Raw genomic sequence first — 24,145 nt, 5'->3', positions numbered from 1 at the left:
GCAAGCGAGTGCGTGGGGAAAGGGGGAAGGGCAGGCTCTGGAGAGCAGGAGGGGGGGTGCAGGGGGTGTGGGGGAGAGGAGGCGGGTCGAGGCTCTGCAGGATCCGAGCACACACATACACCAGACACTGATGTATGCTATCCTTCTGCCGCTGGACCCTGGGCACCCCCACGGGAACCGGGGCCAAGAGCAGACCTGCTCCCAGGCCAAAGGGTGGGAGAACGAGGCGTGAAGGCCTGCAAGGAAATAGAAGAAAGTTCCAGCGAAGTGGGGGGTGGGGAGGGGTTACAGAGCGGGCAGAACTGTGGGCCTCCGCTCCCTCCTCTGTGAATGGGGAGACACCCACTTAGGCCACAAACATCTATTGAGCACCTACTTAGTGCCTGGATGGTCTTAGGTGCTGAGGATACACCTGTCCACACAGCTACCCTTGCAAAGCTCATTGTTGACAGGGCGCCTGGCAGGTAGACCCTCGGCGGACCTCCAGTGACCCCAAGCTGCTGGTGGTCACAGCCATGTGTAATCCCTTCCCCGTCAACGTGGCCGGAACCTGCGGCTTGCTTGCGGCCAGAGTGACAGGGCAAAGGTGATGGGATACCACTTCTCAAAGACTCCTGCTGTGGTGGCTTTCTGAAGCCGGCTGTCGGAGGTCCCTGTAGGCAAGCGCCCTGAGGGTGGCCTCCGCCCAAGAGCCTGTGAGGAGCCAGATCCTGCCAACAGCCACGTGAGCGGGCTTGGAAGGGGATCCTGCCCCAGACGGGCCTTCAGATGAGACCGCAGCCCCGACCAACATCTCAGTTGCGGCCACGAGACCCTGAAGCAGAGAACCCGGCAGAACCACACCCACATTTCTGTTGTTTTCAGCTGCTACCTTTTGAGAGATCTTGTTAGGCGGCATTAGCATATACGGGGGGGGGGGGGGGTGGTAATAAACACACCTCGGGCCGGCAACCCCTCAGGCCGCCATCTCGCCCTGCTGTGTGTTCGCCCAGAGTTGTCACGGCCTCCGGCACACACGTATTTCCTTTCATACCTTATTGTTATATTTAGGTGGGTTTACTATCTTATCCCCCATCTTCCAAAAATAATGTCACCCTTATGAGTGGGGACTGTTTTTTCTTCACTGCCATTGTCCCAGTGCCTGAAACAGATCTGGGCACAAAGTAGGCGCTCAAAAAAAAAAAAAAAAAAAAAAAGCTACGTGAGCTCAGAAACTTAAATGAGTAGATCTGCCCAACAGCTTGGCACGGGTTTAGCAAATGCTGAGTCCTTCACGAACGTTCGCTCCCATTACTCACCCAACCGGATCCCGCGTACTCCGTCCGGTGCGCCACTGAGAAGAGGGCGGCTGGCGGCCGTCCTCAGGGTGACTTCAGGCAGCAGGGCCGCGGGCACAGCGTGAGCCTGGGGATCGGGGTGAGGAGGGGTCCCGGCCACCCTCCCGTGGAGGCTGGGGGAGCGGAGCAGGAAGTGCAGAGCTGGGCGACCCAGGCAGGGGTGGGCTGACCTGGTGGCTTTGCGGGTCAGAGTCCCTGTCCTCCCTACTCAACTCGGCCACTGCAGAGCGAAGCAGCCATGCTATGTGCCGATAACACTTTATTTACAAAACGAGGCTGTGGGCCACGTTTGGCCCACCGACCGTGGCTCGCTAACGTAGGCGGGAGGATGGAGTCGATACTCTTCACCCTGGTAACCGATGGCACGTGTACGTGGCTACAAGTAGGGTGGCCCCAGAACGGGGACGTCTGCAGGGAGGAATCGGAGCGAACCAGAGAGGCCCAGCCTCCTGCCCTCTTCCGGCTGGACGGTTTACCCTCACCGCTGGTCTGAACAGGCACGTCGCGGGCGTCGCGGGCGTCGCGGAGCGTGGGGAAAGCAGGCAGTGCCGGCCTCTGGCGGGGGGTGTGCAGCTTCCCAGCACGCGTGGACTTCCGGGGTGTAAACGCTCCAGCCTCCACTTCTCGCCAGGCGGGGGTGAGCAGGCTCCCGCCCCCCACCGGCCCTGTCTTCACAGCGGAGGCCCCCCGGGTCCTGATCGGAAGCCCTGGCTGGATCCCAGGTCACCTCAAGTCACACTAAAGCACACAAACCATCGTAGGAAAGCAGAAAGCAGACCCCCCAAAGCGGGGTCTTTTCAGGGTGCCTGGGTGGCTCCCGCGGTGGCGAGCTCACGGCTTGTGGGTTGTCTGGCTCTGGGCGCACAGCTCAGAGCCTGCTTCGGGTTCTGTGTGTGTGTGTGTGTGTCTCTCTCTCTCTCTGCCCCTCCACCGCTCGTGTTCTCTCGCTCTCTCGCAAAAATAAACATTAGAAGGATTTTTTTAATTAAAAGAAAAAGTGGGGGCTTTTCATCTCGCAAACAGCGAGAAGCACAAAGCCTCGTTATCAAATGCCGAGTGAATGAGTGAGAGGAGGGCTGACGTCAGCGACCCCGGGAGGAGCGGCAGGAGAGATGGGGGAAGGGGGGGTGTCAGGTTGTGAAGGAAGCTGGTGGGAACACAGGACCTTCGACTAGACGAGGCTGAAGCAGAAGAGAATTACACCAGAGTTGACAGCCGGCAGCCTTGAAAGAACGTGAGCTTTGGAACCAGGTTTACTAGTCACGTGACCGTGTCAGCCATCTAGTGCTACATAACAAATCATCCCCAAACTCAGGCCGATCAACAAACCCTGATCGACTCACAGCTTCTGAGAGCCAGGCGCCCACGCTGGCCACGTGTGCTTCCGCGGCCCCGCCTCAGTAGCCGGCGGAAGTGCCCAGGCCAGGCGGCAGCTTCCTTTCACTGGTTTGCAGGTTTCGGGGCAGGAGGGGGCGGAGCTAGCGCGTGGGCGGGGCAACGGGGGCGGGCCCCAAACACCGCCCACCCCTCCCTGCCATCCAAGGGAGGCCGGGGAGTACCGCAAAAGCCTGCTGGAAGCCGAGGGCTGTTCCAGGGATGCCACAGCCCCGGAAGGAGGGCCAGGAGGGCGGCAGCGTGAGCCAGGGACCCCGAGGGCCCCGAAGGCTGGTAGGTGGGGGGGGACAGGGGAGAAACCGAGTCCGGGGGTGGAAGCCCTCGCTGGCCCGACCAGCCTCCGAGAACATTTGTGTTTGTCCGCTCATGGCCCTGGTTGGTGCCAAGGCCTCCTGCCGACCAGCAGCTGACTACGGACACCTGACCTTGACCCGGAGAAGGGCCTGGGCAGGGGTCTCAGCTGCTGCCGCTGCTGTCCTCGCTGTCCGAATATGCCCCCAGCTGGCTCAGGGAGGAGGTGCCGGGCGTCCAGGGTGCAGGGTCAGCCGCCTTCCCGCTCTTCCTGGGGCCTGGGAGAGAGGCGAGAGCGCCTGGTAGGGGGCGCCCCTCCCTCGCCCCCCTCCGCGGGTTCCCAGCACGCGGCAACAGCACTGGGGGCGCTGCTGCCACCTGGCGGCCCTCTGAGGTGCTGCGCTCCGACCCCGGGACCCCGGAGCACCTACCGGGGGTGGGTGACGCCTGGCCCTGCCTGGTGCTGCGACCCGGGTCTGTTTTCTTCACCACGACTAGGCCCGACAGCGGGGGGCCTGTTGCCAAGGGTGCCGACGCTCCGTTCCCAGCTCTCCGCCTTCCTCTTGGCTTTTGGAGCCTGGGGGTAAGTGGAGGGGACACGAGTGGGTGAGCTGTCCCAGATCCCCCTTCTCCCGCACATCCTAAGTCACACACCTTCTCACCTCCATGCCTTTACTCACTCCGTTCACTCCACCTGCCATGCCCCTTTTCCTCTAATGCGTTTGGCGAACTCCTACTCACCCTTCAATACCCACCCAAGTACTGGCTCCTCTGGGAAACCTTTCTCCACAGTTCAAGCTCAAGTGAGTGCTGTATTTCCACGCCCCCAGCACCCTTTCACCCTTTTCTGCCTCATTACGTATCCCCCCCCATCCATCCATGCTGTGGGCTCCTGTCCTGTTCACAACTGGGTCCACAGTGCCCACACGTAATTCTTGGCAGGAAGATGCTCTATCAATATGTTTGATGGAAAGAGGGGAAACGGAGGCACCCACTTTCGGGACTAGTTAGGGGAAGGCAGAAAGGGGCTCAGCCTCACATCCAGCTCTTCAATCGTACTGGGAGGAACCCCTTTTGTCAGTTATGTTGAAACAGAGAAACGAATCCCCTGGATCGGGAGGTCCTGTCTGAGCCTGGCACTGGAGCTGCCCTCGCGGGGCCCACCATCTGAGGGAGGACGGAGGAGGGACAAGAGTAGGTCACCAGGACAACACCCGTCTTGACAGCAGGACGTCAGCGTGGCACGACAGTGGAGGGAACGGCAGCCACTGTTGACAGGGCGGTGGAGACAGGTCTCCTCAGAGAGTGGACCCGGGCTGACATCAGAGCGAGGAGGAGGAGCTACAGGCAGAGATGCGAAGGGGGCTTCGGGCGGCCCTGTCGCAATCTGCGTGCTGGCCGGGGCCCCGAGAGCGGCGACCAGGACAGACGCGGCCCAGCGGGGGACAGAGCAGCTTTCTGACCCGGCATCACTGAACGGTCTCACGCGGCCCCCAACAGCAGGCCGGCGCCCGCGCTTGTGAGCACTCGTTCGAAACCCGTCCCTGCCAGCTGCGCTCACTGCCCCTAAACTGAACCAAGGACACAGGGACGGACAGATGAGCTTCCGTAAGGGTCTCGGTGAAGGTTTGGGAAGTCTTGACGGAGGCATATTGTGCAAAAGGAAAGTCGGTTGTCACACTAGGCGTGAACAAGACGCCTGTGACGGGGCTGGGGGGGATGGGACATCAATGAAGCCTTCAAAGACTGACGGAGGACAGCGCACGACCTCCAGAACCATTCTCTCTGCTGACCGTCAGGGGCAACTCAGCGGGAGCATGGCTACCCCACGGAAAGACTACCTTTCCCATCCTCCTTTGCAGCAGGATGTGGTCAGGTGGCTCGGCTCTGACCAATGGGATGTGAGCAGCAGGATGTGCGGCGGCCCCGGAAAGTCCCCCTCCCCTGCCCGCCCCTCTCCTCTCCGGCCAGGATGTGAAGGTGGCACTGGGACACCATGCAATGAGGGCACCCCCCCCTCCCCCTCCCCCCCACCCCCACCGACAGCAGAACCAGGAAGAAGGCAGGTGCCTGGGCCCCGTGCTGTGGGGCCACCTTCCCTGTCCGGATGGCTGTGCACAACTGTCGCTGGAGAGAAAAGTAACCCCTGTGCAGCTGAAACCCTTGTCACCTGGGGTCCTATCCACTGGCGGGGTTTGCAATCTAGTAAGCCGCACCACGGATACGTTTAAATGAAAATAAACGATTTCCCTCATTAACCCCCTTCTTCAGTTAACAAACCAGAGTGGCCTAGGGGCGCCTGGGCGGCTCAGTCGGTTAAACGTCCGACTTTGGCTCGGGTCACGATCTCACGGTTCGTGAGTTCGAGCCCCGCGTCGGGCTCTGTGCTGACAGCTCAGAGCCTGGAGCCTGCTTGGGAATCTGTGTCTCCCTCTCTCTCTCTGCCCCTCCCCTGCTCACGTGCTGTCTCTTGTCTCTCAAAAATGAATACACGTTAATTGGGGCGCCTGGGTGGCGCAGTCGGTTAAGCGTCCGACTTCAGCCAGGTCACGATCTCGCGGTCTGTGAGTTCGAGCCCCGCGTCAGGCTCTGGGCTGATGGCTCGGAGCCTGGAGCCTGTTTCTGATTCTGTGTCTCCCTCTCTCTCTGCCCCTCCCCCGTTCATGCTCTGTCTCTCTCTGTCCCAAAAATAAATAAAAAACGTTGAAAAAAAAAAATTTAAAAAAAAAAAAAAAAAATGAATACACGTTAAAAAAAAAAAAAAAAAAAGAGTGGCCTTGACCTTGGTGGATAAGACAGCTGTGGTGCAAAGTCCACCTGCCACATCCTTCTCTCCCCTCCTTTCTGCCAGCACAGGCCGCCTACAGGCCCCAGTTCCCGGGCTCTCTGCAGCTGCGTGTGGCCAGGAGGTTAGTCCAGCCAATGAACAACTTCGAGGGGCTGACAGGCAAACATCGGAGTTCTTAGGTCTCCACCTTGGAGGGTCTCACTTGTTGCAGCGGCTGAAGCAGCGGCCGGTAAAGCAGAGCCCGTCTTGACCGTGAAGTTTTACCGGCACGTGACCACGGCCACTCATTCCCGCAAGATCCAGGGCTGTTTGGGGCTGCGACGGCGGACTTGAGCCCTTACGACACACGCGGTCTGGCCTTTGGAGACCAGGTTAGGCCGACCCCCGGCCCACCCTCTCAGATTAACCTGAGAACACGCGGAGGAGGTCCGGGCGTGCACTCACCTCCTCCAGGATGGCGGTGGGGTTGGGCCGCGGGGCCGGGCGAGGCGGGGCAGGAGGAGCAGCGTCCTCTTCTGAATCCGAGTCCTCCAACAGCCTTCGTTTCCGGGCTTCCTCCACCAGGGCCCTGTGGGACGGCACGTGGGCCTGGGATGTCCTGCCGGGGCGCGCTGCCCCTCCTGACACCCGTGAGTGCCGGAGGCGGGGTGGGGGCACACAAACGCCTTAAAAACAATCTCCTCTGGGGGTGCCGCGTGGCTCAGTGTGGTGAGCATCGGGCTCTTATTCTCGGCTCAGGTCCTGACCTCGGTGAGATCGAGCCCCGCGTCGGGCTCCGCACTGAGTATGGAGCCTGCTTGGGATTCGCGCTCTCCCTCTCTCTGCCCCTCCCCTGCTTGTGCTCCCTCTTTCTCTCAAAATAAATACACGTTAAAAAAAAAAAAATCTCTGTCCACGGAGGACAGCGAGTGGTTAAGTGCTTGGCCGATGGCACCAGCTACCTGAACCCGAACCCTGGCCGGGTGACTCGGTCGGGACCGCGCCTGGAGCGCCCCACACCGCAGTCCCTCGACTGCCAGAACGATCAGGACGACCTCAAACCAGTGCCCGGCACTCAGCAAGTGCCAGATAAACATACACCCTTCTCACTGCGGATCACCGTATCGCCGACCCGCCCACGCCACGGGGACCTACTCCGTGCCCCTGTCCCAGGCCCTGCGAATGCAGACACCCAGCCACCTCAGATTCTGGAGGCGGGAGGGAGGGAGGCCATAAACCGGGAGAAGGTTCCCCGGTGGTAGGTGCCGTGCACAAAGTGTGAACAGAGCAGGCCGGGCCTGAGGCTCCTCCTGGCAGATCACCAAACCTGGGCGGGGCCTTGGGGACCCCGACACAGACGCCCTGAGAAAGTGAGACGCGGGGGGGATGGGGGAGGCCTCCCGGAGAAGGCGGCCTTTGAGGGAGCCCGGGAAGACCTGGAAGGGGGGGTGTTCCAGGCAGAGGCAGGGCCGGAGGGGGGTCAGAGCACCCTGGCCCCCGCCCGGCCCCGCCCGGCCGACTCACGCGGTCTCCCTTTCGTCCTCCTCCTGCTCCCGCTTCTGCCTCTCCTCCTCGGACAGGCGGTGCTGCCGCAGCATGGCCTCAAAGTCCACGTGCGCCTGCCGCTGGTTCAGGTCCTTGAGCTCCTGCAGGTTCTCCAGCACCTCCATTTCCAGCTTGGAGTCCTTGGTTCGGTTCTCCAGCACCTGGCGGGCAGGACACGGGCTGCGTGCGCCTGCGGGGGCCGTGGGGCTCGGCACCCGCCAGGGAGAGACCCCCCCCCCCCACCCCGCCTCCATCCACAGCGCCCGCTCGGGGGCCTCCTGCCCGAGCTGCACCCATCTCACAGCTCCGAACACCGAGGCCCGGGCACGGGGAGTGGTCATCTGAGGCCGCGTGGCTGGTCAGTGGTGGGGCCAGTCGGCCTCGGCTGCCAGCCTGGCTCCAGCATGAAATGATATATATAGCAAAGAGGAGGGGCGCCCGGCCGGCCCAGTCAGTGGGGCGGGCGGCTGGATGTCAGGGTCGGGACCTGAACCCCCGTGCTGGGCACGGAGCCCACTTGAAAAAATAGTTACAAAAAAGGTTAAAAACGGACACCCTGAGCCACTGTTGTGTGCCAGGCTGAGATGTTTCCAAACGGAAGGTCACTTAATCCTTGCGATAGCTCCGTTTCTGTCGAGGCTCGGAGGGGCAAGGCCAGCCCACGTCTCCGAGACAGGGGCGTTCGGAGCCGGGCACAGCCGGGTGTGGGGCCCGCCCTTGGCCGCTTCCTGGCCGCGTGACCCTGTGCTGAGCCTTTGGGAAGTGGCGGTCCCGGGGGTTTGAAAGTATATCCCCCGGTTCTTCGAGGTTCCTCCCTTGAAAGAGCAGAGCCTGAATTCCCTTCCCGCGAGTGTGGGCCGCACTCCGTGACCCGCTCCTAGGGAGCAGAGCAAGACGGAATGATGGCCTGTCGCTCTGAGGGCGGCGCCTTTCCCGCTTTTCTGGATCCCTCGCTTTGGGGAGGGCGGTGCTGCGTGGTGCGGGTGCTCAGTGTCGGGGTGGGGGGGGGGGGCTCGGGCAGTGCAGTGGAGGGACCCGCGTGGCAGAGACGGAGGCCCCTGCCAGCTCCCTGAGGGCGCCAGCATGGAAACAGCCCCTCTGGTGTCTCGGTCGAGCCTTCAGAAGATGTGGCTTGACCGGGACTTCATGAGAGACCCCGGGCCAGAGCCCCCCATCCCGGCTCAGCTCCCCGGGGCTCCTGACCCTCAGAAACTGTAGGATCACAGATGTTTCTTAGGTAAAGTTGCAGTTTTGGGGCGACTCGCTAGGCTGTAACCCCCGGGGCCAGTGTGGGCGGACAAGGATGGACGCGACCACGCAGGCAGCTCCGGGCACACGCAGCCCCTGCAGAGCCCGCCTCCCCGCCCCCGCCACCCTGCTGAACCCGTCGCATCAGGTCCCCCGCGGCAGCTCAGAAACCTGGCAGAGGGGCGCAGGAATAGCCGGCATCATGCGGGTCGGGGAGATCGGAAGGGGCACAGATGCTCTCTTTTTTCTGAGGAAGGCAACACAAGGCACAGGGAGGCCAAGTGCCTTGCCCAAGTCCACACAGCCAGCGAACATTCAAGAGAACGGTGCCTCCCACGCTTCTGGGCTCCACGGCCCGCGGCCATCGGAGTCTCCCGCGCTAACACGGCGCCTTGTGTTCTCCAGTCCGACCTCCTGCCTCCCTGTATCACCTTCTTCTGGCTGCATGACCATCTGCCACCAGCTCAGTGCCTTAAAACAGCACGAATCTCCCCGTCTGCCCGCTAGCGTGGGCCAGGAGGCCGGTGCCGCGCGGCACGGCTGGGTTCTCCGGCAGGGTTTCACCAGGCTGACGGCAAGGGCCAGTGGTCTCACCGGGGGCCCAGGCTGCTCTTCTGAGCTCGCTCAGGCCGCTGGCGGAATCGGTTCCTTGCGGCCGAGGGACTGAGGGCCCCGCTGTCTTGCTGGCTGTTGGACGGGGGGGCTGCTCCCAGCTCCTGGGGGCCGCCCACTGCTGCCTGCCAGGTGGCCCCCGCCCCGGGCTTGCTCCCACACGTGGCCCAAGTGCTCCGGACCCAGATCAGGGGGCTCGGGCGGCAGGGCAGGCCCTGGATGAGCTCTCTTCCCGGAGGGTGACTGGCAGCCAATCTAGCAAGCGGATCCCAGGAGTCGGGTCCTGTACACGCAGCCCCGGGACCACGCAGGGTGCGCGAGCGGCAGGGAGGGGGTGGCGGGGGTGACCTGGAGGGCCGCGGCCCGGGGGCTCTACCTTCATGGGGTTGTTCAGCTCCTCGTCTTCCCGCTCCTTCTGCACCCGCTTCTCCTCCTCCTCCAGGAGCTTCTCCGCCTGGAAGTTCCGGGTGGCCCCGTGCTCCATGCTGTAGTCTGTGTTCTCTGGGTCTGTCTGTAAGGCGGGGGGAGTGTGTGGTTGGGGTGGGGGGGGGGGGAGGACAGACGTCAGTCCTGTGTCCTTGGGCGTCAAGAGATCCTGCCAGCCCACAGCCCGCAGCCCGGGACACCTTCTCTCATGCTTCACTCCTCCTCCCACCTGTTCTTTTCTTTCCTTTTTTTAAAAAGTTTATTTACTTGTTGAGCTAGTTAGTTAGTTTATTTTGGGAGAGAGAGAGAATCCCAAGCAGGCTCCAGGCTCCGCGCTGTCAGCACAGACACCGACGCGGGGTTTGAACTCACGCACCCTGAGATCATGACCTGAGCCCACGTCGGAGGCTTAACCGGCTGAGCCGCTCGGGCGCCCCTCCTTTTCTTAACACTCGGCTCGTTTGGTGCTTTCTAGAGCTCCTGTCCCCTTCGCCAAAACTGCCAAATTCTGTAGCCTGGACTTTCACACCTCTCTCTACCCGCCCTCTGCCCCCCTGCCGCCCTCCCCGCGATTGCAAATACGAGTCTCTGGGTTTTTGCGCGCATCCTGTCTTCCTGTCTGCTGTGTGCATGTGCGCGCACACGTATGCCTCTGCTGTGTGTGCGCGCGCCTTTCACAATTCTAAATCACACATCGCGTCCGTGCACAGCGTGCCCCTGTCTGCATTTATAAAATGGAGAGAGGGAGGAAATGTAAGCTGGGCTCCTGGACGAGACCCCCGCGCTGGAAAGGTGGCATTGGGGAAAACGCGGAAATCTACATGGCGTCTACGCAGCGCGAAACCAAAAAGGGCCGGGTAGAGGGTGATCGCTCCGCGCGTGCGCGCGCAGCGCTTCTCCTGGACGCCGTACAAGAAACCTCCGAGCGACCGTTTCCACGCACGGGGCCCGGCCGGGCAGAGGAGGGGGCCAGATCTGCGGGTGCGGGGCCCGTACTCCCGTCTGAGCTGTGTCTACCTCACACGGGGACGCGCCCGCCCTCCATGTCCCCCTCGCTACGTAACCGCCTGAAATTCTCCACCAGGAAGCCCGGTTTCGAACATTTTGCCACAGTGCCTCTGGTCTTTAAACAAACTCATACAGGGGCGCCTGGGTGGCTCGGCCAGGCGAGCGTCCGACTCTTGATGTCGGTGGGGGTCGTGATCTCACAGCGCGTGCGTGGGTGGGAGCCCCGCATCCGGCTCCGCGACGTCAGCGTGGGGGGGGGGGGGGGCCTGCTTGGGATTCCCTTTCTCTGCCCCTTCCCCACTAGCGCTGTCTCTCTCAAAGGCAAATAAAATAAACTTTAAAAATTTTTTAAAAAATTTAGGGGCGGCTGGATGTCCGACTTCGGCTCAGGTCGTGATCTCACCATTCGTGGGTTCGAGCCCGGCCTCCGGCTCTGTGCTGACAGCTCGGAGCCTGGAGCCTGCTTTGGATTCTGTGTCTCCCTCCCTGTCTGCCCCTCCCCTGCTCATATTCTGTCTCTCTCTCTCAAAAATAAAGGTTAAAAAAATATTTTTTAATACAAAGTAATCAAAATATGTAATTCTTTCAATGTCCTTTTTCTTCATTTTACCCAAATCTTGTTCATTAACCCAAAGGGAAGAACGTATGGGGAGAAGATAGTACGTAAGGACGTGAAGAGAGAGCGGGAGGCTCTCCTCGTCCTCTCCCCAAATCCTCGCACAGTCGTGAGGGTCACCGGCGGTACAGCTCCTCACCGCATGGTCACTAGCTCCCCGAGTCCCTCGTTACTGTACATGTGGGTTGCTTCTGCGTTTCTGCCCTTACAACTCCCCAAAATGCCTCTGTTTCCTGGGGATCAAGTGAAAGGGGGACTCCCTGCGGGGAGAGGGTGGGCGGGGAGCCCCCGAGGGGGCAGGGCCAGCCCGGCTGGCGTCTACCTTGAAGGTGATCTCTGCCAGGCACCGCGTGCACTTGATGTAGAAGCGGAAGATGGGCAGGCCCAGGTAGGCCTCGTTCTGCACGGTCTCCTTGCGCGCGTTGAACTTCTTGCCCTTGTAGATGTATTCTCCGCACGTCTTACACCTGTGGGGCGGGACAGAGGGACTTGTGCCAGTTCGGTACCCGGGTTCCTGCGGTCGGATGCTCGGGCATTCTGGCGGATGGCTGCTTGCATACCTCCAGGGACGGGGAGCTCCCTCCCTCCAACGGCAGCCTGCCTCAGATTCCCCCCATCTTGCCCGTTCTTCCTCCTACCTGCCTGGGTCTTGGTCCCAGGGTCCCCTTCTGGGGAAGCACCCGGACGATCCAGACCCTCTGAGACTCGCCGGTCACACGCTCCCAGAAGCCTGGCTGGCGCTCATGGGGCATCCTAGCCTCCACAAGGTTCGGTGCCACCAGGAGGGAAGCCACAGGAGCCACACGCCTCCGGGCCTCTGCCCTGCACTTCACAGAGCCCAGGACACCCTTCACCTTTCAGACCCCAGCCCTGCTGGCGTGTCTTCTGACGTGTCCCTGACCACATCAGCTAAGCAGCCTCCCTTCCTGCCACCTACTCAGTCACCCTCCCTCATGCCTGATTCACACGTCCCATGTACACCGGGCGTGAATGTGCCTGAACACTGGGTTATTATCTCCACCGCTTCTGACTGTGGGCTCCGCGGGCCAGGGGCTCTGCCGGTCTCCTTCCCCGCAGCATCCCTGGGGCCCAGCCTGGGCCCTGGCACACAGCAGGCACCCAGAGTGATTGCTGAATTAAAAACAAAACGAATGAACGAAGGAGAGCAAGAAACAGACTAACAATATATAAACGCTGAATTTCACTCAACCAGGGGTCTGTGACGGTCGGTATATCTAACTTCTACATGCGGAAACGTGAAAATCTGTAGGACTCAGCATTGGGGAGGCGGTCGCTGGGAAGCAGGGCAGAGGGCAAGATCTGGGGACTGCGAGGGAGAGGGGATCACGGAAGGGGTCAGATGGGGGGCAGGAGGGCCTCTCCGAGGAGGTGAGATTGTTTTTTTAAGATTTAATTAAAATAAGTAAATAATTAATTTTTTGAGAGAGGGAGGGCGTAAGTGAGCAAGGAGCAGAGAGAGAGAAAGAGAGAGAATCCCACGAGGAGCAGAGACAGAAAGAGAGAGACAGCGAGAGAGAGAGAGAGAGAAGCAGGGCTCACCCCAAGTGGGGTTCGAGCTCACCCGACACGGGGCGTGAAGTCATGAACCCTGAAATCATAACCTGAGCCGAAGTCAGATGTTTAACTGACTGAGCCACTCGTGTGCCCCAAAGGTTTCTTGTTTTTTTAATATTCATATTTTTAAGCTACTTATTATTTTTTTGTTATTCTCTACACCCAATGTGGGGCTCAAACTCACAACCCTGAGATCAACAGTCACATGCTCTACAGACTGAGCCAGCCACGCGTCCCTGAGGGGGTGAGATTTAAGCCAAGACCTGAAGCGTGAAGAAAGCACCAGCCACGTGAGAGAAGAAGGAAGAGGGTTCCAGGCAGAAGGAACCGCCCGTGCAAAGGTCCTGGGGTATGAAGGAGCGTGGCTGTTGTGAGGAGGTGAATTAGTACCCAGGGCCCCATCTCCGCTTAACACACTTAACTACCAATGATCAAGATCCGGGGGGGTTAATCCTGAACTTTGAGGAAGGTGACGGCTGGTCGAGTCACGTGCTCACTGGGTTGTCATGTGGGGGGGGGGGGCACATGAAGAGGCGCACGGGGGGGGGGGGGCACTCACCTCATGTTGAAGGGAGCCATCAACCTCACCACGTACTGCCGATCTTTGGGGAGCTTGAGCTTGGGGATCTTTGACGGGTCAAAGTCAGGCGGGTAGTATTTCTGTGGGAAGTGAAAGCAGCAGGGAGCTGTTTGAGCCACAGGGAAGGGCTCTGGGGACCGCCAGACCCAGGTCCCCAGGACCGCCCCGGGGTTTGATGACTTCGTGTGACGGCTCCTAGGACTCCGCGTACGCTCGTACTTATGGCAACCACTCAAAAGGACACAGAGAGAAATCAGCAAAGGAAACAGGGTGTGTGTGTGTTGGGGGGGGGGGGGTCCGGGGAGACTAGACGCACTGTTCCAGGGTCTTCTCCCAACGGGCTCACACAGGACGTGCTTGATTACCCCAGTAATGAAATACGACAACACACGTGAGACGGTGTCTCCCACGGAGGCTCACGGGGACCCAGCGCCCAGGGTTTTCGCGGAGGGAAGTTCACGCAGGCCCCACGGCCTCGCAGGTTCTGACGTTCTAGACTCCAGGAGGAGGGCCCACGCGCAGCGTAGACCACGTTGTTCGTACGGAGTTTGAGCCCAGGGAACCATTCTCATCAGGGAACAGTGGGAACCAGCCTGAGATTCAAGTTCCCGGATGCCAGCCAAGGTCCACCCTCGCCAGCCTGCCTTTCTGACGACGGCAGCCTCAGTTCTGCTGTCTTAACTCCGGCACGGGAGGCTGAGGTGGGGCATACGGGGAAGGCAGTTTGGGGTTATAAAAACAACTTCAACGGACAATCAGAAAACACAGCAGCTTGTGTTTTGGGCACCTACTAGGCGCCAGATGCCACGTGGAGCACTTTACCTGCCATGTCCCACAGAATCCTTGCAAAGACTCTAGGAGACGGGGTGCGACGTCCCCATTTCACAGAGGAGGAAACTGAGTCCCTGCGGGGACGGGACTCTGGGGGAAACAGTGGTACAGTGGTGCATAGGTTATGGATCCAGGGATCTGGGTTGGACTCCTCCACCCCGTGGCTATCACCCCTCTCTCTGCGCCTCATTCTCATCTGAATGGACATAACCCGTCCACCTCCTTGATGCGATGTGCGTGCCACTCGCGCAACGGCCGGCGCGTAGAACTATCCACCAGTAAATTAGAGAAACGGTTCCCAGTTGGATCCTCAGGATGGAAGGACTTTCAGGGACACGAAGTCCAGCACCTGAACTGGACTGCGAAGGGGCTGGGGGTGCATTCCTAACATGAATGTTTAAAAGATTAGAACGCTGAGCCGCAGGAAGGAGCATCAAACCGACCCTGCAGATCTGGGCTCTTGGCCTGACATCCTGGACTTACCCCCCCCCCCCCCCCGCCCCCAGGCTGGGGAGCTCACCCCCTGACATTTCTGAGGGGTGGGGGGTGGGGACAAGAACTGGAAATTCAAGAGCTCTCTTTTCCAGAAGCCGCATGCTGACTTCTGAGCCCCCCTCCACCTCACAAAAGTCCCCGTTTCACAATACAGGTAGGAGGCTCCCCCGCCAGCAGAACGCGAGGGCTGAGCAAAGCCAGACCCGTATGTGGGCGGGGCTTCCGGGAGCCACGGCCCTGGGGCGTGGCGTGGGGAAAACACCGATACTCTTCAAGACGAACCCCCCCACCCAGGGGAAATGATTGGCTAATTCCCTTCGGAACATCCAATCAGAGGACGTGACCTGGTAAATAGCCTAAGCTCCGCCCCCAAACACCGCGAAGGCCCACCCCTCACGGAAGGTGATTGGGAGGTGTCTGAAAGCCACGCCCTGCGGAAGATCGTTGGAGAAAAGAAAAAGGTTCCAATAGGAAAGTACAGGAAGCCCACCTAGGCCGGAGCTCCGAGATGTCCCCTCTCGGGTAGAAAGCCCCAGTCACCAAATACTTACGTTTAAAACTTTTCGCTCCGACATCTTTGCCTCCTACTCCTCCCACAAGGGCCAGAGGACCGCTTAGGCTCGGGGTTCGCCGAACTTCCTTAACCGTCCCTCGTATTTCCGCTGACGTCACTTCCTTCATTCTATTATTGGTTGGAGCATACGCAGGTTCCCTTTTCATTGGCTCAGATCCCCGCCTGTCAAGACCCGACTCCGGCTCTCTCTTCTTCCGAGTTGCAACCTCGGTAGTTGGCAACAAAAGCTCCGGGAGCCGGCTGATTGGAAGTTCAAGGCAGGCGCTCCGCCCCCTAGAGGTGAGCAGGGGCTCCTAAGTATTCCGTCGTGACGCGCCGTGGCCGCTGCTCGCGACATTCCCTACTGTTTGCTCTTTCTTGGCGCGAATACCGAGGTCGGCGTTGAGCGCTTAGGCTGTGTGTTGGGCTGCGGGGACCCACACGTGTTCCCGTGCCGCTCACCTGGGGACTGGGGTCAGCGCCCCCGGGCTGCACGTGTCCGCAGAGGAGCACCCTGGACGCCACCCCGTCCAAGTTTACCTGGAGTCCCCGGCAGACACTCAGAGACCAGGCTCCACACCCTCCTCCCCTGCGCGCGCGCGCACACACACACACCAGCTCCCACACCCATCTCCCCTGCACGTGCACGCACACCAGCTCCAAAGCCACCTGTCCTGCACACACCAGAGACACAGACACACATGCACGCACACCAGCTCCCGTACACACATCCCCTGCACACACATACACCAGCTCCCACACCCAAACACCTGGTAAGGGATCTGGGGATAATGCAACAGGGCAGTGTTGGGACAGTGGAAAGAAGGGCTCCCTGAGATGGTGTATGAGCTTCCTGTCGCTGCTGCGAGGTTATTATCACAAGCTCCCTGTCCTAAAACCACACACGTTTACTAGCCTGCAGTTTGGAGGTCAGAAGTCTAAAGTGGATGGGAGGAGGGCTCCAGGGCAGAATGTGTTTCCTTGACTTTTCCAGTTTCCAGGGGCCACCCACATTCCCCAGCTCATGGCCTGGCATCACTCTGGTCTCTGCTTCTGTTGTCACATCACCTTTTCTCTCTCCCTCTGGCCCTTGTCATTATCCTGGGGCCCCCTGGATCATCCAGGGTAACTCGCCTCGATGTTCATTAACTTAATAAAAGATCCTTAATCGTCAAATTAAGGATTCTCATGATTCTTACTCACACCTGCAAAATCCCTTTTGCCATGGTAGGTACTGTATTCACAGATTCTGGGCATTAGGAGTTGGGTATCTTTGGGGGGCCATGACTTTGCTGGCCATAGACGACGTGGTCCGGAAAGACTTCTCGGAGAAGGTGACCTCCGAGTGAAATTCACAAACAAGTCCGTGGATTTTCTCTGGTCTTCGGTCCGCAAGGCTTTGCCCCCTCCTAGAGAAGTCTTCCCAGATTCATGTCATTTTTGTGTCCATCCACAATGAGGCTCACCCCCAGGCAGCTTTTCAGGAGGTAGGTGGTCTGAACGCCTGAACTGAACGGATTCCACCCTCTATCCCAGGCAGAACCCCTGCCCCCAGCCCCAGGACTCCGCCATCCCCAGGCTCTGCCTCCGTTCCAGCCCTGACCCCATTCATAAATGCTGGGAGTCGCTGTGTGTGTGTCCCACTCCATTCTCTCCTCTCTGGGTCTCATCTGGGTCTACTGAAGGAAGGGAGGAGGAATCCTCATTCCAGCAACAACAGTCTTTTTCTAGTTAAACAATAAAAGACATCACACGTTCAGAGTTCATAAAGCCCTGTACTGGGGTCTAAGAAAGAAGTACATCCCCATTTCACAGATTGACAAACTGAGGCTCAGAGGGGGGCGCAAAGTGATTTGTCCACAGTGGCCCAGCAACTCAGCAGCAGCGAATCCAGGCCAGTTGGGTCCCATCCGCGGCAGTGGGGAAGGGGGAGGGTTGGACGTCAAGGACCCAACCCCTCCTCTGGGGGTCCTAGAAAGCCCTGCTACTTGTCCAAGATCATGGAGGCAGTGGCAGGGAGACTCCAATCACTCACTTCCCCATAGTCGGTGAGGTCCTGAGCGGCCACCTGGATGCAGTACTTGGCCTGGGGCCTCAAAGCCCTGAGGGTGAAGGATGTGGCTTCAATGGGCCCCACCTGAGAGCAGAAGAGAGGGCCAGGTCAGTGGGAAGGACAAGGCTGGGAGGGGCCGCTGTGCACAGAACTGCAAGACCCAGACCCTCACCCGATCCAAAAAACACGTCCTCTGCGGCCCCCTCCACCGCGTTGGGCCTTCCCCATCCCTGGCCCCAGAGCCGCCCGGTTCAGGATTCCTTGGGGGACTGCACGGGCCCCCAGGCTGTCTCAGCAGCCAGACCCCAGCACCCCACTCCCCCTCCGGGCTCCCTCCTGGCCCCCTGGGTTAACCTTGTTTTTAAGTTTTCGGTATCTTCTGATTCGAGATCTTCAACGTCTTGCTGACCAGGGTCAGCCGAGTCTCAGAGTTCGCAAGCAGGCCAGGAGCCTGCCTCTCACGTACAAACCCACAAACCCGCCGACTGGACTCACACCCCTCTTCCTCTCTCTTTCAAGCCGGCACTCCCCCTGCCTCAAAGCCTCTGGGGCTGGTGCAGCCCAGAGCCCTTCAGACTCGCCAACCCCGAGCTGTCTACCTCGTCCTGCCTTGCCTTTCCGTGGAAATCCCAACAGAGGCACAGCCCGGCTCCCGTTTCTGCCTCCTGACCGTCCTGATGTTGCCCCAGGGCCCTCCTCTGTCGGGAAATCTACTAAATCTTCTTGCCGAGGCACTGACCTCTCCACATCCTCACTTGGCCACCTCCGTAGACGACAACCCATGGGCACGAGGGAGGCACACACCCAGCAATTCTCTGGCCTGATATTCCCACCCTCCCTCCCAGAGCCGGCCCTTTCCTCCTGGCCCTTCCTTTCCTCCTGCCGGGTCCCCCTCATCCTCAAGGACGACCCATCCCAGCCCCCAGAGGCAACCTCCTAGCCCCAGACCTGACTGGCTCCCTCTCGGCTCTGCCCTGACCTGTCCTGATGGTCGCAGGATGTGGTGATTGACATTTCGCATTTAGATTCAAGGTTGCGCAACTTTGCGAATACACTCAAAGCCACTGGCTTCGTATAGTGTTGTGCACTTTAAAACGGCGAGTTTTATGGCATGCAAATTCTGTCTCAGTTTTAAGGATTGCGAAAATATTTAAAATCAAATTAATGAACGCTAAATAAAACTTAAAAGCCACTTCCTTAGCTCAGTCTGGGTGGCTCAGTCGGTTAAGCATCTGACTCTGATTTCAGCTCAGGTCACGATCTCACCGGTTTGGGAGCTGGAGCCCCGTCCCCCCGTGGGGCTCCTGACTGACCGTGCAGAGCCTGCTTGGGATTCTCTCTCCTCTCTCTCTCTCTCTGCCCCTTCCCAACTCGCGCGTGCATAGCCTTCCTCTCCCTCTCAAAATAAATAAATAAACTTAAAAAAAAAAAAAAAGGCCAGATCCTTGGCTACCCACCCCCCCCCCCCCCCCTTGCAGACACGTGTGGTTCGCGGTACAATTGTGGGTGCAGACGGAGAACATTTCCATCTTCCCAGAAAGGCCTATGGGACAGGACTGAAGAAGCCCTGAGCTCCTGGTCCCCCGCTTCCCAGGCTGTCTGGTACACAGCTGACCTTCTCAGTACCCTGCCCTTATTTGTTTTTTCACTTTGTACGCATGCAAAACAACGGATTTGTTTTCAAGCAAGGTGAGAGTCACATGACATGAAATTCACCCATCCAAAGATACCATCCAGTGGCATTGAGTACCTTCCCACTGTTGTGCAACCGTCAACTCTCCTTCCAGAACATCCCATCGCCCCAAAAGGAAGCCACGGGCTCATCAGCAACCTCCCCCCCCCGCCCCCCCCCCCCCCCCCCCGGCCCCAGGCAGGCACGAGCCCCCCTCCAGTCCGTGGATGAGCCTGTTCTGGACGTTTCACACACGTGGGCCCACACCACGTGGCCTCTCGTGTCTGGTTCCCTCCCTGCACGGCGGGTGGGGGCGCCTCGCTCCTGCTCGCGACCCGGGGAGGTGCGCGTGCGCGGTGGACGCGTGCATCGCTGGGCGCGCGCGTGCGCGGTGGACGCCTGTGTGTTTCTGATTCATCCGTTGACGTTTGGGCAGTTTCCACGCTTCGGCTGCTGTGAACGGCGCTGCCGTGAACGTGTATGTGCGAAGATTTGTTCGCGTTCCCATCTGCCGCCCCTTTGGGTAGACAGCCAGGAGTCCAATCCCGGGGCTGCCCCCACGTGGCGCACTGGCTGCGTTTGAGGCCCCAGCGCCCGCCTGCTCCCGCGGTGCCCTCTACCCGGGGACCACCCTCCCCTCCTCCCCTCGTCCTCCTCACCTGGCGGAAGCGGGCAGATCTGTGATGCTTGTATCGGATCCAGTACTTGAGTGAGAAGGTCTCCGGGAAGGGCCAGGACCGGGGGGGTTCCCACTGCACCCACAGCCGCTGCCCAGGGATGGGGCTCAGGCGGACGCCTTCTGGAGGGTCCGGTTTGACTGATGGGCAAGCAGGATGCGGGGTCAGGAAGGGATGGGAGATTCCCTCCTTCACGCAACCAGATCCTTATCGACGGTCTACTGAGTGTCCAGCGGTGGCCTGGGCACTGGGGACACAACACAAACCCAACCCCTGCCCTCTTGGAGCTCAGTCAATCCCTTGGAGCGAAAGACCAGGAACAAGAAGCAAATCCGTAGGTCGTGAAGGGTAAGGAAGAAAGATCGAGAGTGCCCGCGGGAGGAGAATGGGTTGCAGTGCTTTTCTGAGCGTCATTCACACACCGCCAAGCTCACCTTCCTGGTCTCCAGTTCAGTGGTTTTTAGTACGTTCACAGACTTGTGCAACCATCACCACTTAACTGAGTGAGCCCCCCCGGTGCCCCTAGACTTTCTTAATAACCACCAGCAACATATGAGGGTTTGCAATCCAGCAATGTGCTCGGAGAGTTGGCGGGGGTGGGAGGAGCTCACTGAGGAGATGAGTAGAGGCCTGAAGGAGGTGAGGGAGTGAACTCCCCCAGAGAGATCTGGGGGAAGAGGATTCCCGGCAGCGGGCACAGACAGTGCAAAGGTCCTGGGGCAGGACCTGCCTGGTGTGTTGGAGGGACAGAGGAGGCGCGTGTGGCTGCAGTAGAAGGAGTGAGGAGGAGAGAGGGAGGAGGGCAGGGAGGGGATGCGGCAGGTGCGCGGGGCCTTGGGGATCCAGGGGAGGAGGACTTGGGAGTCCTGGAGGGCTGTGGGCAGAGGAGGGCTGGACCCGACTCGGAGGCTCGTGTGCACCCTCTGGTGGCCACTGTGGGGAGGACGGACTGTGGGGGGTGAGGGCTGGAGTCTGGGACCCGGGTGCAGGGCCAGACAGGGGCTCAGGATGGGGGAAAAGTGGGGTCTCTTCTCGAAGAAATACAAAGGTGGGGCTGACGGGACCCAGGATGGGTGGCAGGAGGCGGGTGGTGAGAGGGGGGAGGGGCAGGAGCAAGCTGATGGCCTCCACACGCCCCCATCGCTGCCCACACTCACTGATGTGTTCCGGAACAAAGGGCACGAAGCTGCTGCTGGTGCCCCGGGGGCTGCACAGCCGTGACGTTGAGTATGTATGGCACCATGGAAAACTTCTGGACGTCTGGGATGGTGCAGCTGGTGGCCTCTGTGTCAGCTGGAGGCAGGGCCGGCTCTCCCCGTGGGCAGCCACGCCCAGCCTGGACACGCAGGGACAGTATGAGGGCCTCGGCCCTTCCTGCCGGCCCGCCTGTGCCCCGGACCCCGTGCGGACAGCACTCGAGGACCACGGGCTGGGATCCTGCTGTTGGCTGGGTGACCCTGAGGGAGCCGTTCGCCCCAACATCGCAGAGCCTGTGGTGACCCAGGGCCAGGGGTACCGCCCCACAGGGAGATGCTAGGGTTCGGATGCTACAGGCTTCTGGAATGTCAAAGTTCCAGCCTTAGAATTCCAACATCCCAAGGTCTATGGAATCACAGGTTTGGAAATAAGAAGATCCTGATTCTGCTGAGTTCTGAGGCCCTGAGACTTCAGACTCTAGAGACATTCCAGAACATTCCAGAGCCTTCCAGAATATTCCACAGGCTCCGACCACGCTGTTGGATGCAGCGGTCACCGGCCACGAGTGGCTCTCCACCATCTGAAAGATGGCTGGTGCAACCGAGGGTGTGTTTCTAATTTATTTCATCTACCCTCAACGTCAAGTTCCCAGTTGGGTGAATCGATTTTCCCAGCCACAAATTTTATAAAACATAACCAGAGACCGAGAATTTCCAGTGAATGTTTAGCACGTGAGTTGAAACGTGCTATAAGTGTAAAATGCATGTGGAATTTCAAAGAAGACTAAGCATAAAAACGATGTGAAATATCTCCTTAATTTTTAAAATATTGACTACACGTTCAAATAATTATTCTTGAATCCTCTTAAGTAATATTAACTTCTATCATAAACGCAAATACATGGATCGTACATAAGCATGTTAAATTACATCCCATCGTATTAAACGAGAAGTCCTCGGGATGTTTAGACGTTACCGAAGTAAGATACCAAAGTCAACTTCACAATTTCCCTTTCCTTTTTAAACGTGGCTTCTCGAAGATTTTAAACAAGGCACGTGACTCACAATCTGTATTTTAGGAAGTGTATTTCCCCTAGCTGGTGCTGCTCCAGAGTCCCGAGGGTTTCAGGTCTCCCTAAGCCTCCAGCTGTCCTGGTCTCAGGGCCAGCAGGAACCCCCCCCCCCCCGGAGGCCCCCCTAGCACTCTGACCTGTACGTGGCAATGAAGGAAGTGGGCCTGGTGGGGAGCGGAGAGGCCGGCAGGGTCCAGATGCAGTCCACGGCGATTGGGTACCTAGAGGCCCAGCACCGCACCCTGGGCTGGGTGGGGGCTGCTGGGGCCCCGGAGGGAGAGGGAGCAGGGTGAGCTTTCAAAGTCACCCTGGGGATGGTCCGAGCCCTACTGTGTGCCTGGCGCCAGCCTCCCCGCCAGGCACACAGTAGGTGCCTAATAAAGGTTTGTGAAATGAATGAATGAGTGCGTGAGTGAAAGGCACCTGCCTCATCTCCCACCTTCTCTAGCACCTGGGAAGGAAGTATTAGCCCATTTTCCAGATGGGGAGACTGAAGTTTATTTTTTTTTTAATTTTTTAATGTTTTATTTATTTTTGAGAGACAGGGCGCAAGTGGGGGAGGGGCAGAGAGAAGGAGGGAGGCACAGAATCCCAAGCAGGCTCCAGGCTCCAAGCTGTCAGCACAGAGCCTGACGCAGGGCTCGAACCCACGAACCGTGAGATCATGACCTGAGCCGAAGTCGGACGCTCAACCGACTGAGCCGCCCAGGCGCCCCAGACTGAGGTTTAAGGAGCCTCAAAGGGGACCTGGGTGGCCCCTCTCGTAACAACTTTGTTTCGAAGCAAGTGAAATGGATGCTATAATTAAAACGTCTCTCGTTCCCTCCCTCCCTCCCTCCGTCTCTCTCCCTCCATCCAAGCTGTGGCTGCCGCTTCCTGGTGCCACTTTGCGGTGGGACTCATCCTGTGTCTCAGTTTCCCCATCTGTGCAATGGGATGGTAACGGCCTCCCCCCCTGCACCGGGTATCCAGTAGGTGTGTGAGCTCCCACCCCAGCTCAGAATGTTCCATGGCAGGCAACCTCCAGGCCCCAGGGAACGTCCCTCTGCCCTGGCCTCCCAGGCCCCCGGGGGTCCCACATACCTTCTCTCCCGATGCAGGGTGAGCAGCCCACACAGAGGGCGAGCACCAGAAGGAGTCTTGAGGCCATGACTCCGCGGGCTCTGCTGTCATGAGCTGGGGCAGGAGCACCTTGGGGAGGCAGGGGACTGGAGTCCCACCCGAGGGGGGAAGCACAGCCCCCGGGTCAAAGCCCCAGCTTCTCCTTCCCCAGATATGACTCCCCCACCCAGTTGGCGGGGCCAGTGGAGAGCTGAGCAGGGGCTGGGGCGGCGGTGGTGGCGGAGGAGGTCCCTTCACTATCGCGGCCACCAGCGGGGCTCTGGAGGCCCCGAGGGTGCGGGCAGGAGAGGAGGCCACGAAAGAGAGAAGTGGAGACCCCGTGGCCTTTCCCACAACAGCCCGGCTGCCAGTCCTTCCTTCCGCCTGCAGCGAGGACGGGGACGGGGAAACCCCCGGAGGGGGACAATGTCATGGAGAAGGATGAGAAAGGAACACTGTGGGGAGGGACACAGGGACACACACAGAGAGGAGAGAGCAAGACACAGAGATGGGAGACCGTGAGACAGGGGCGGAAACAGAGGAGAGACACAGAGACAGACAGAGACCTAGGGAAGGAGACAGGGTGAAGAGAGGCCCGACCGCAGTGGTGGGGACCCACCCTGGCCAGGGCTCCACACGCCAGGCCACAGAGAGACAGAAACGCAGGCCCCGGGGACGGAGGCCCACCTGCGGACCTTATCAGAGCCACAGGGATCCCAAGGGACAGGCTGAGCCCCTACAGACATGGTGCCTTCCCTGGACACCCAAGGAAACCCCCGGGACAAGCCACACTCCTGCCTCCCCTGCCTTAGCTAGAAAGATCCCAGAAACCCCAGGGGATTTCTGGGGACTTGCCAGGGGCAGGGAGGCTGGGGGTGGGATGCCCCCAGCAAGGCAAGATTCAGGGTGAGGAAAGTGACACAGGCCGGGCAGACGCGGATCCTGCCTTCACTTGACATCTGGGTGGTTTGTTCCTCATGAGCTTCGACACCACGAACACAGCATTCCTTCCGGGGACCATGTGGTTGGCGCGGGGGGGGGGGGTGAGCACCTCACCTCCTCATCCCTGCTCGTGGCCACCCTCCCCTCCCTGA

At 59.6% G+C, this 24,145-nt stretch overlaps 2 protein-coding genes across 2 annotated transcripts; both read right to left on the bottom strand.

The window, feature by feature from the left end:
• Positions 1 to 2,572: 2,572 nt before the first annotated feature.
• Positions 2,573 to 15,408, bottom strand: YJU2 (YJU2 splicing factor homolog). Its single transcript, XM_053898107.1, is given in 9 exon segments — positions 2,573 to 3,301; positions 3,455 to 3,536; positions 3,538 to 3,600; positions 6,256 to 6,379; positions 7,315 to 7,496; positions 9,572 to 9,706; positions 11,568 to 11,712; positions 13,380 to 13,480; positions 15,278 to 15,408. Coding segments are annotated over 9 exon segments (969 nt in total). The 5' UTR covers positions 15,302 to 15,408; the 3' UTR covers positions 2,573 to 3,188.
• Positions 15,409 to 17,034: 1,626 nt separating this feature from the next.
• EBI3 (Epstein-Barr virus induced 3) lies at positions 17,035 to 23,836 on the bottom strand. The gene is given in 7 exon segments (XM_019430831.2): positions 17,035 to 17,416; positions 19,664 to 19,821; positions 20,839 to 20,887; positions 20,889 to 20,968; positions 20,971 to 21,017; positions 22,088 to 22,211; positions 23,034 to 23,836. Coding segments are annotated over 7 exon segments (678 nt in total). The 5' UTR covers positions 23,101 to 23,836; the 3' UTR covers positions 17,035 to 17,263.
• Between the last annotated feature and the right edge of the window lie 309 nt (positions 23,837 to 24,145).

Source organism: Panthera pardus, unplaced genomic scaffold (assembly GCF_024362965.1).
Source record: "Panthera pardus isolate Hobbes unplaced genomic scaffold, ASM2436296v1 HiC_scaffold_8, whole genome shotgun sequence".
Classification (NCBI taxonomy): domain Eukaryota; kingdom Metazoa; phylum Chordata; class Mammalia; order Carnivora; family Felidae; genus Panthera; species Panthera pardus.
This window is presented reverse-complemented; position numbering and strand designations above follow the sequence as displayed.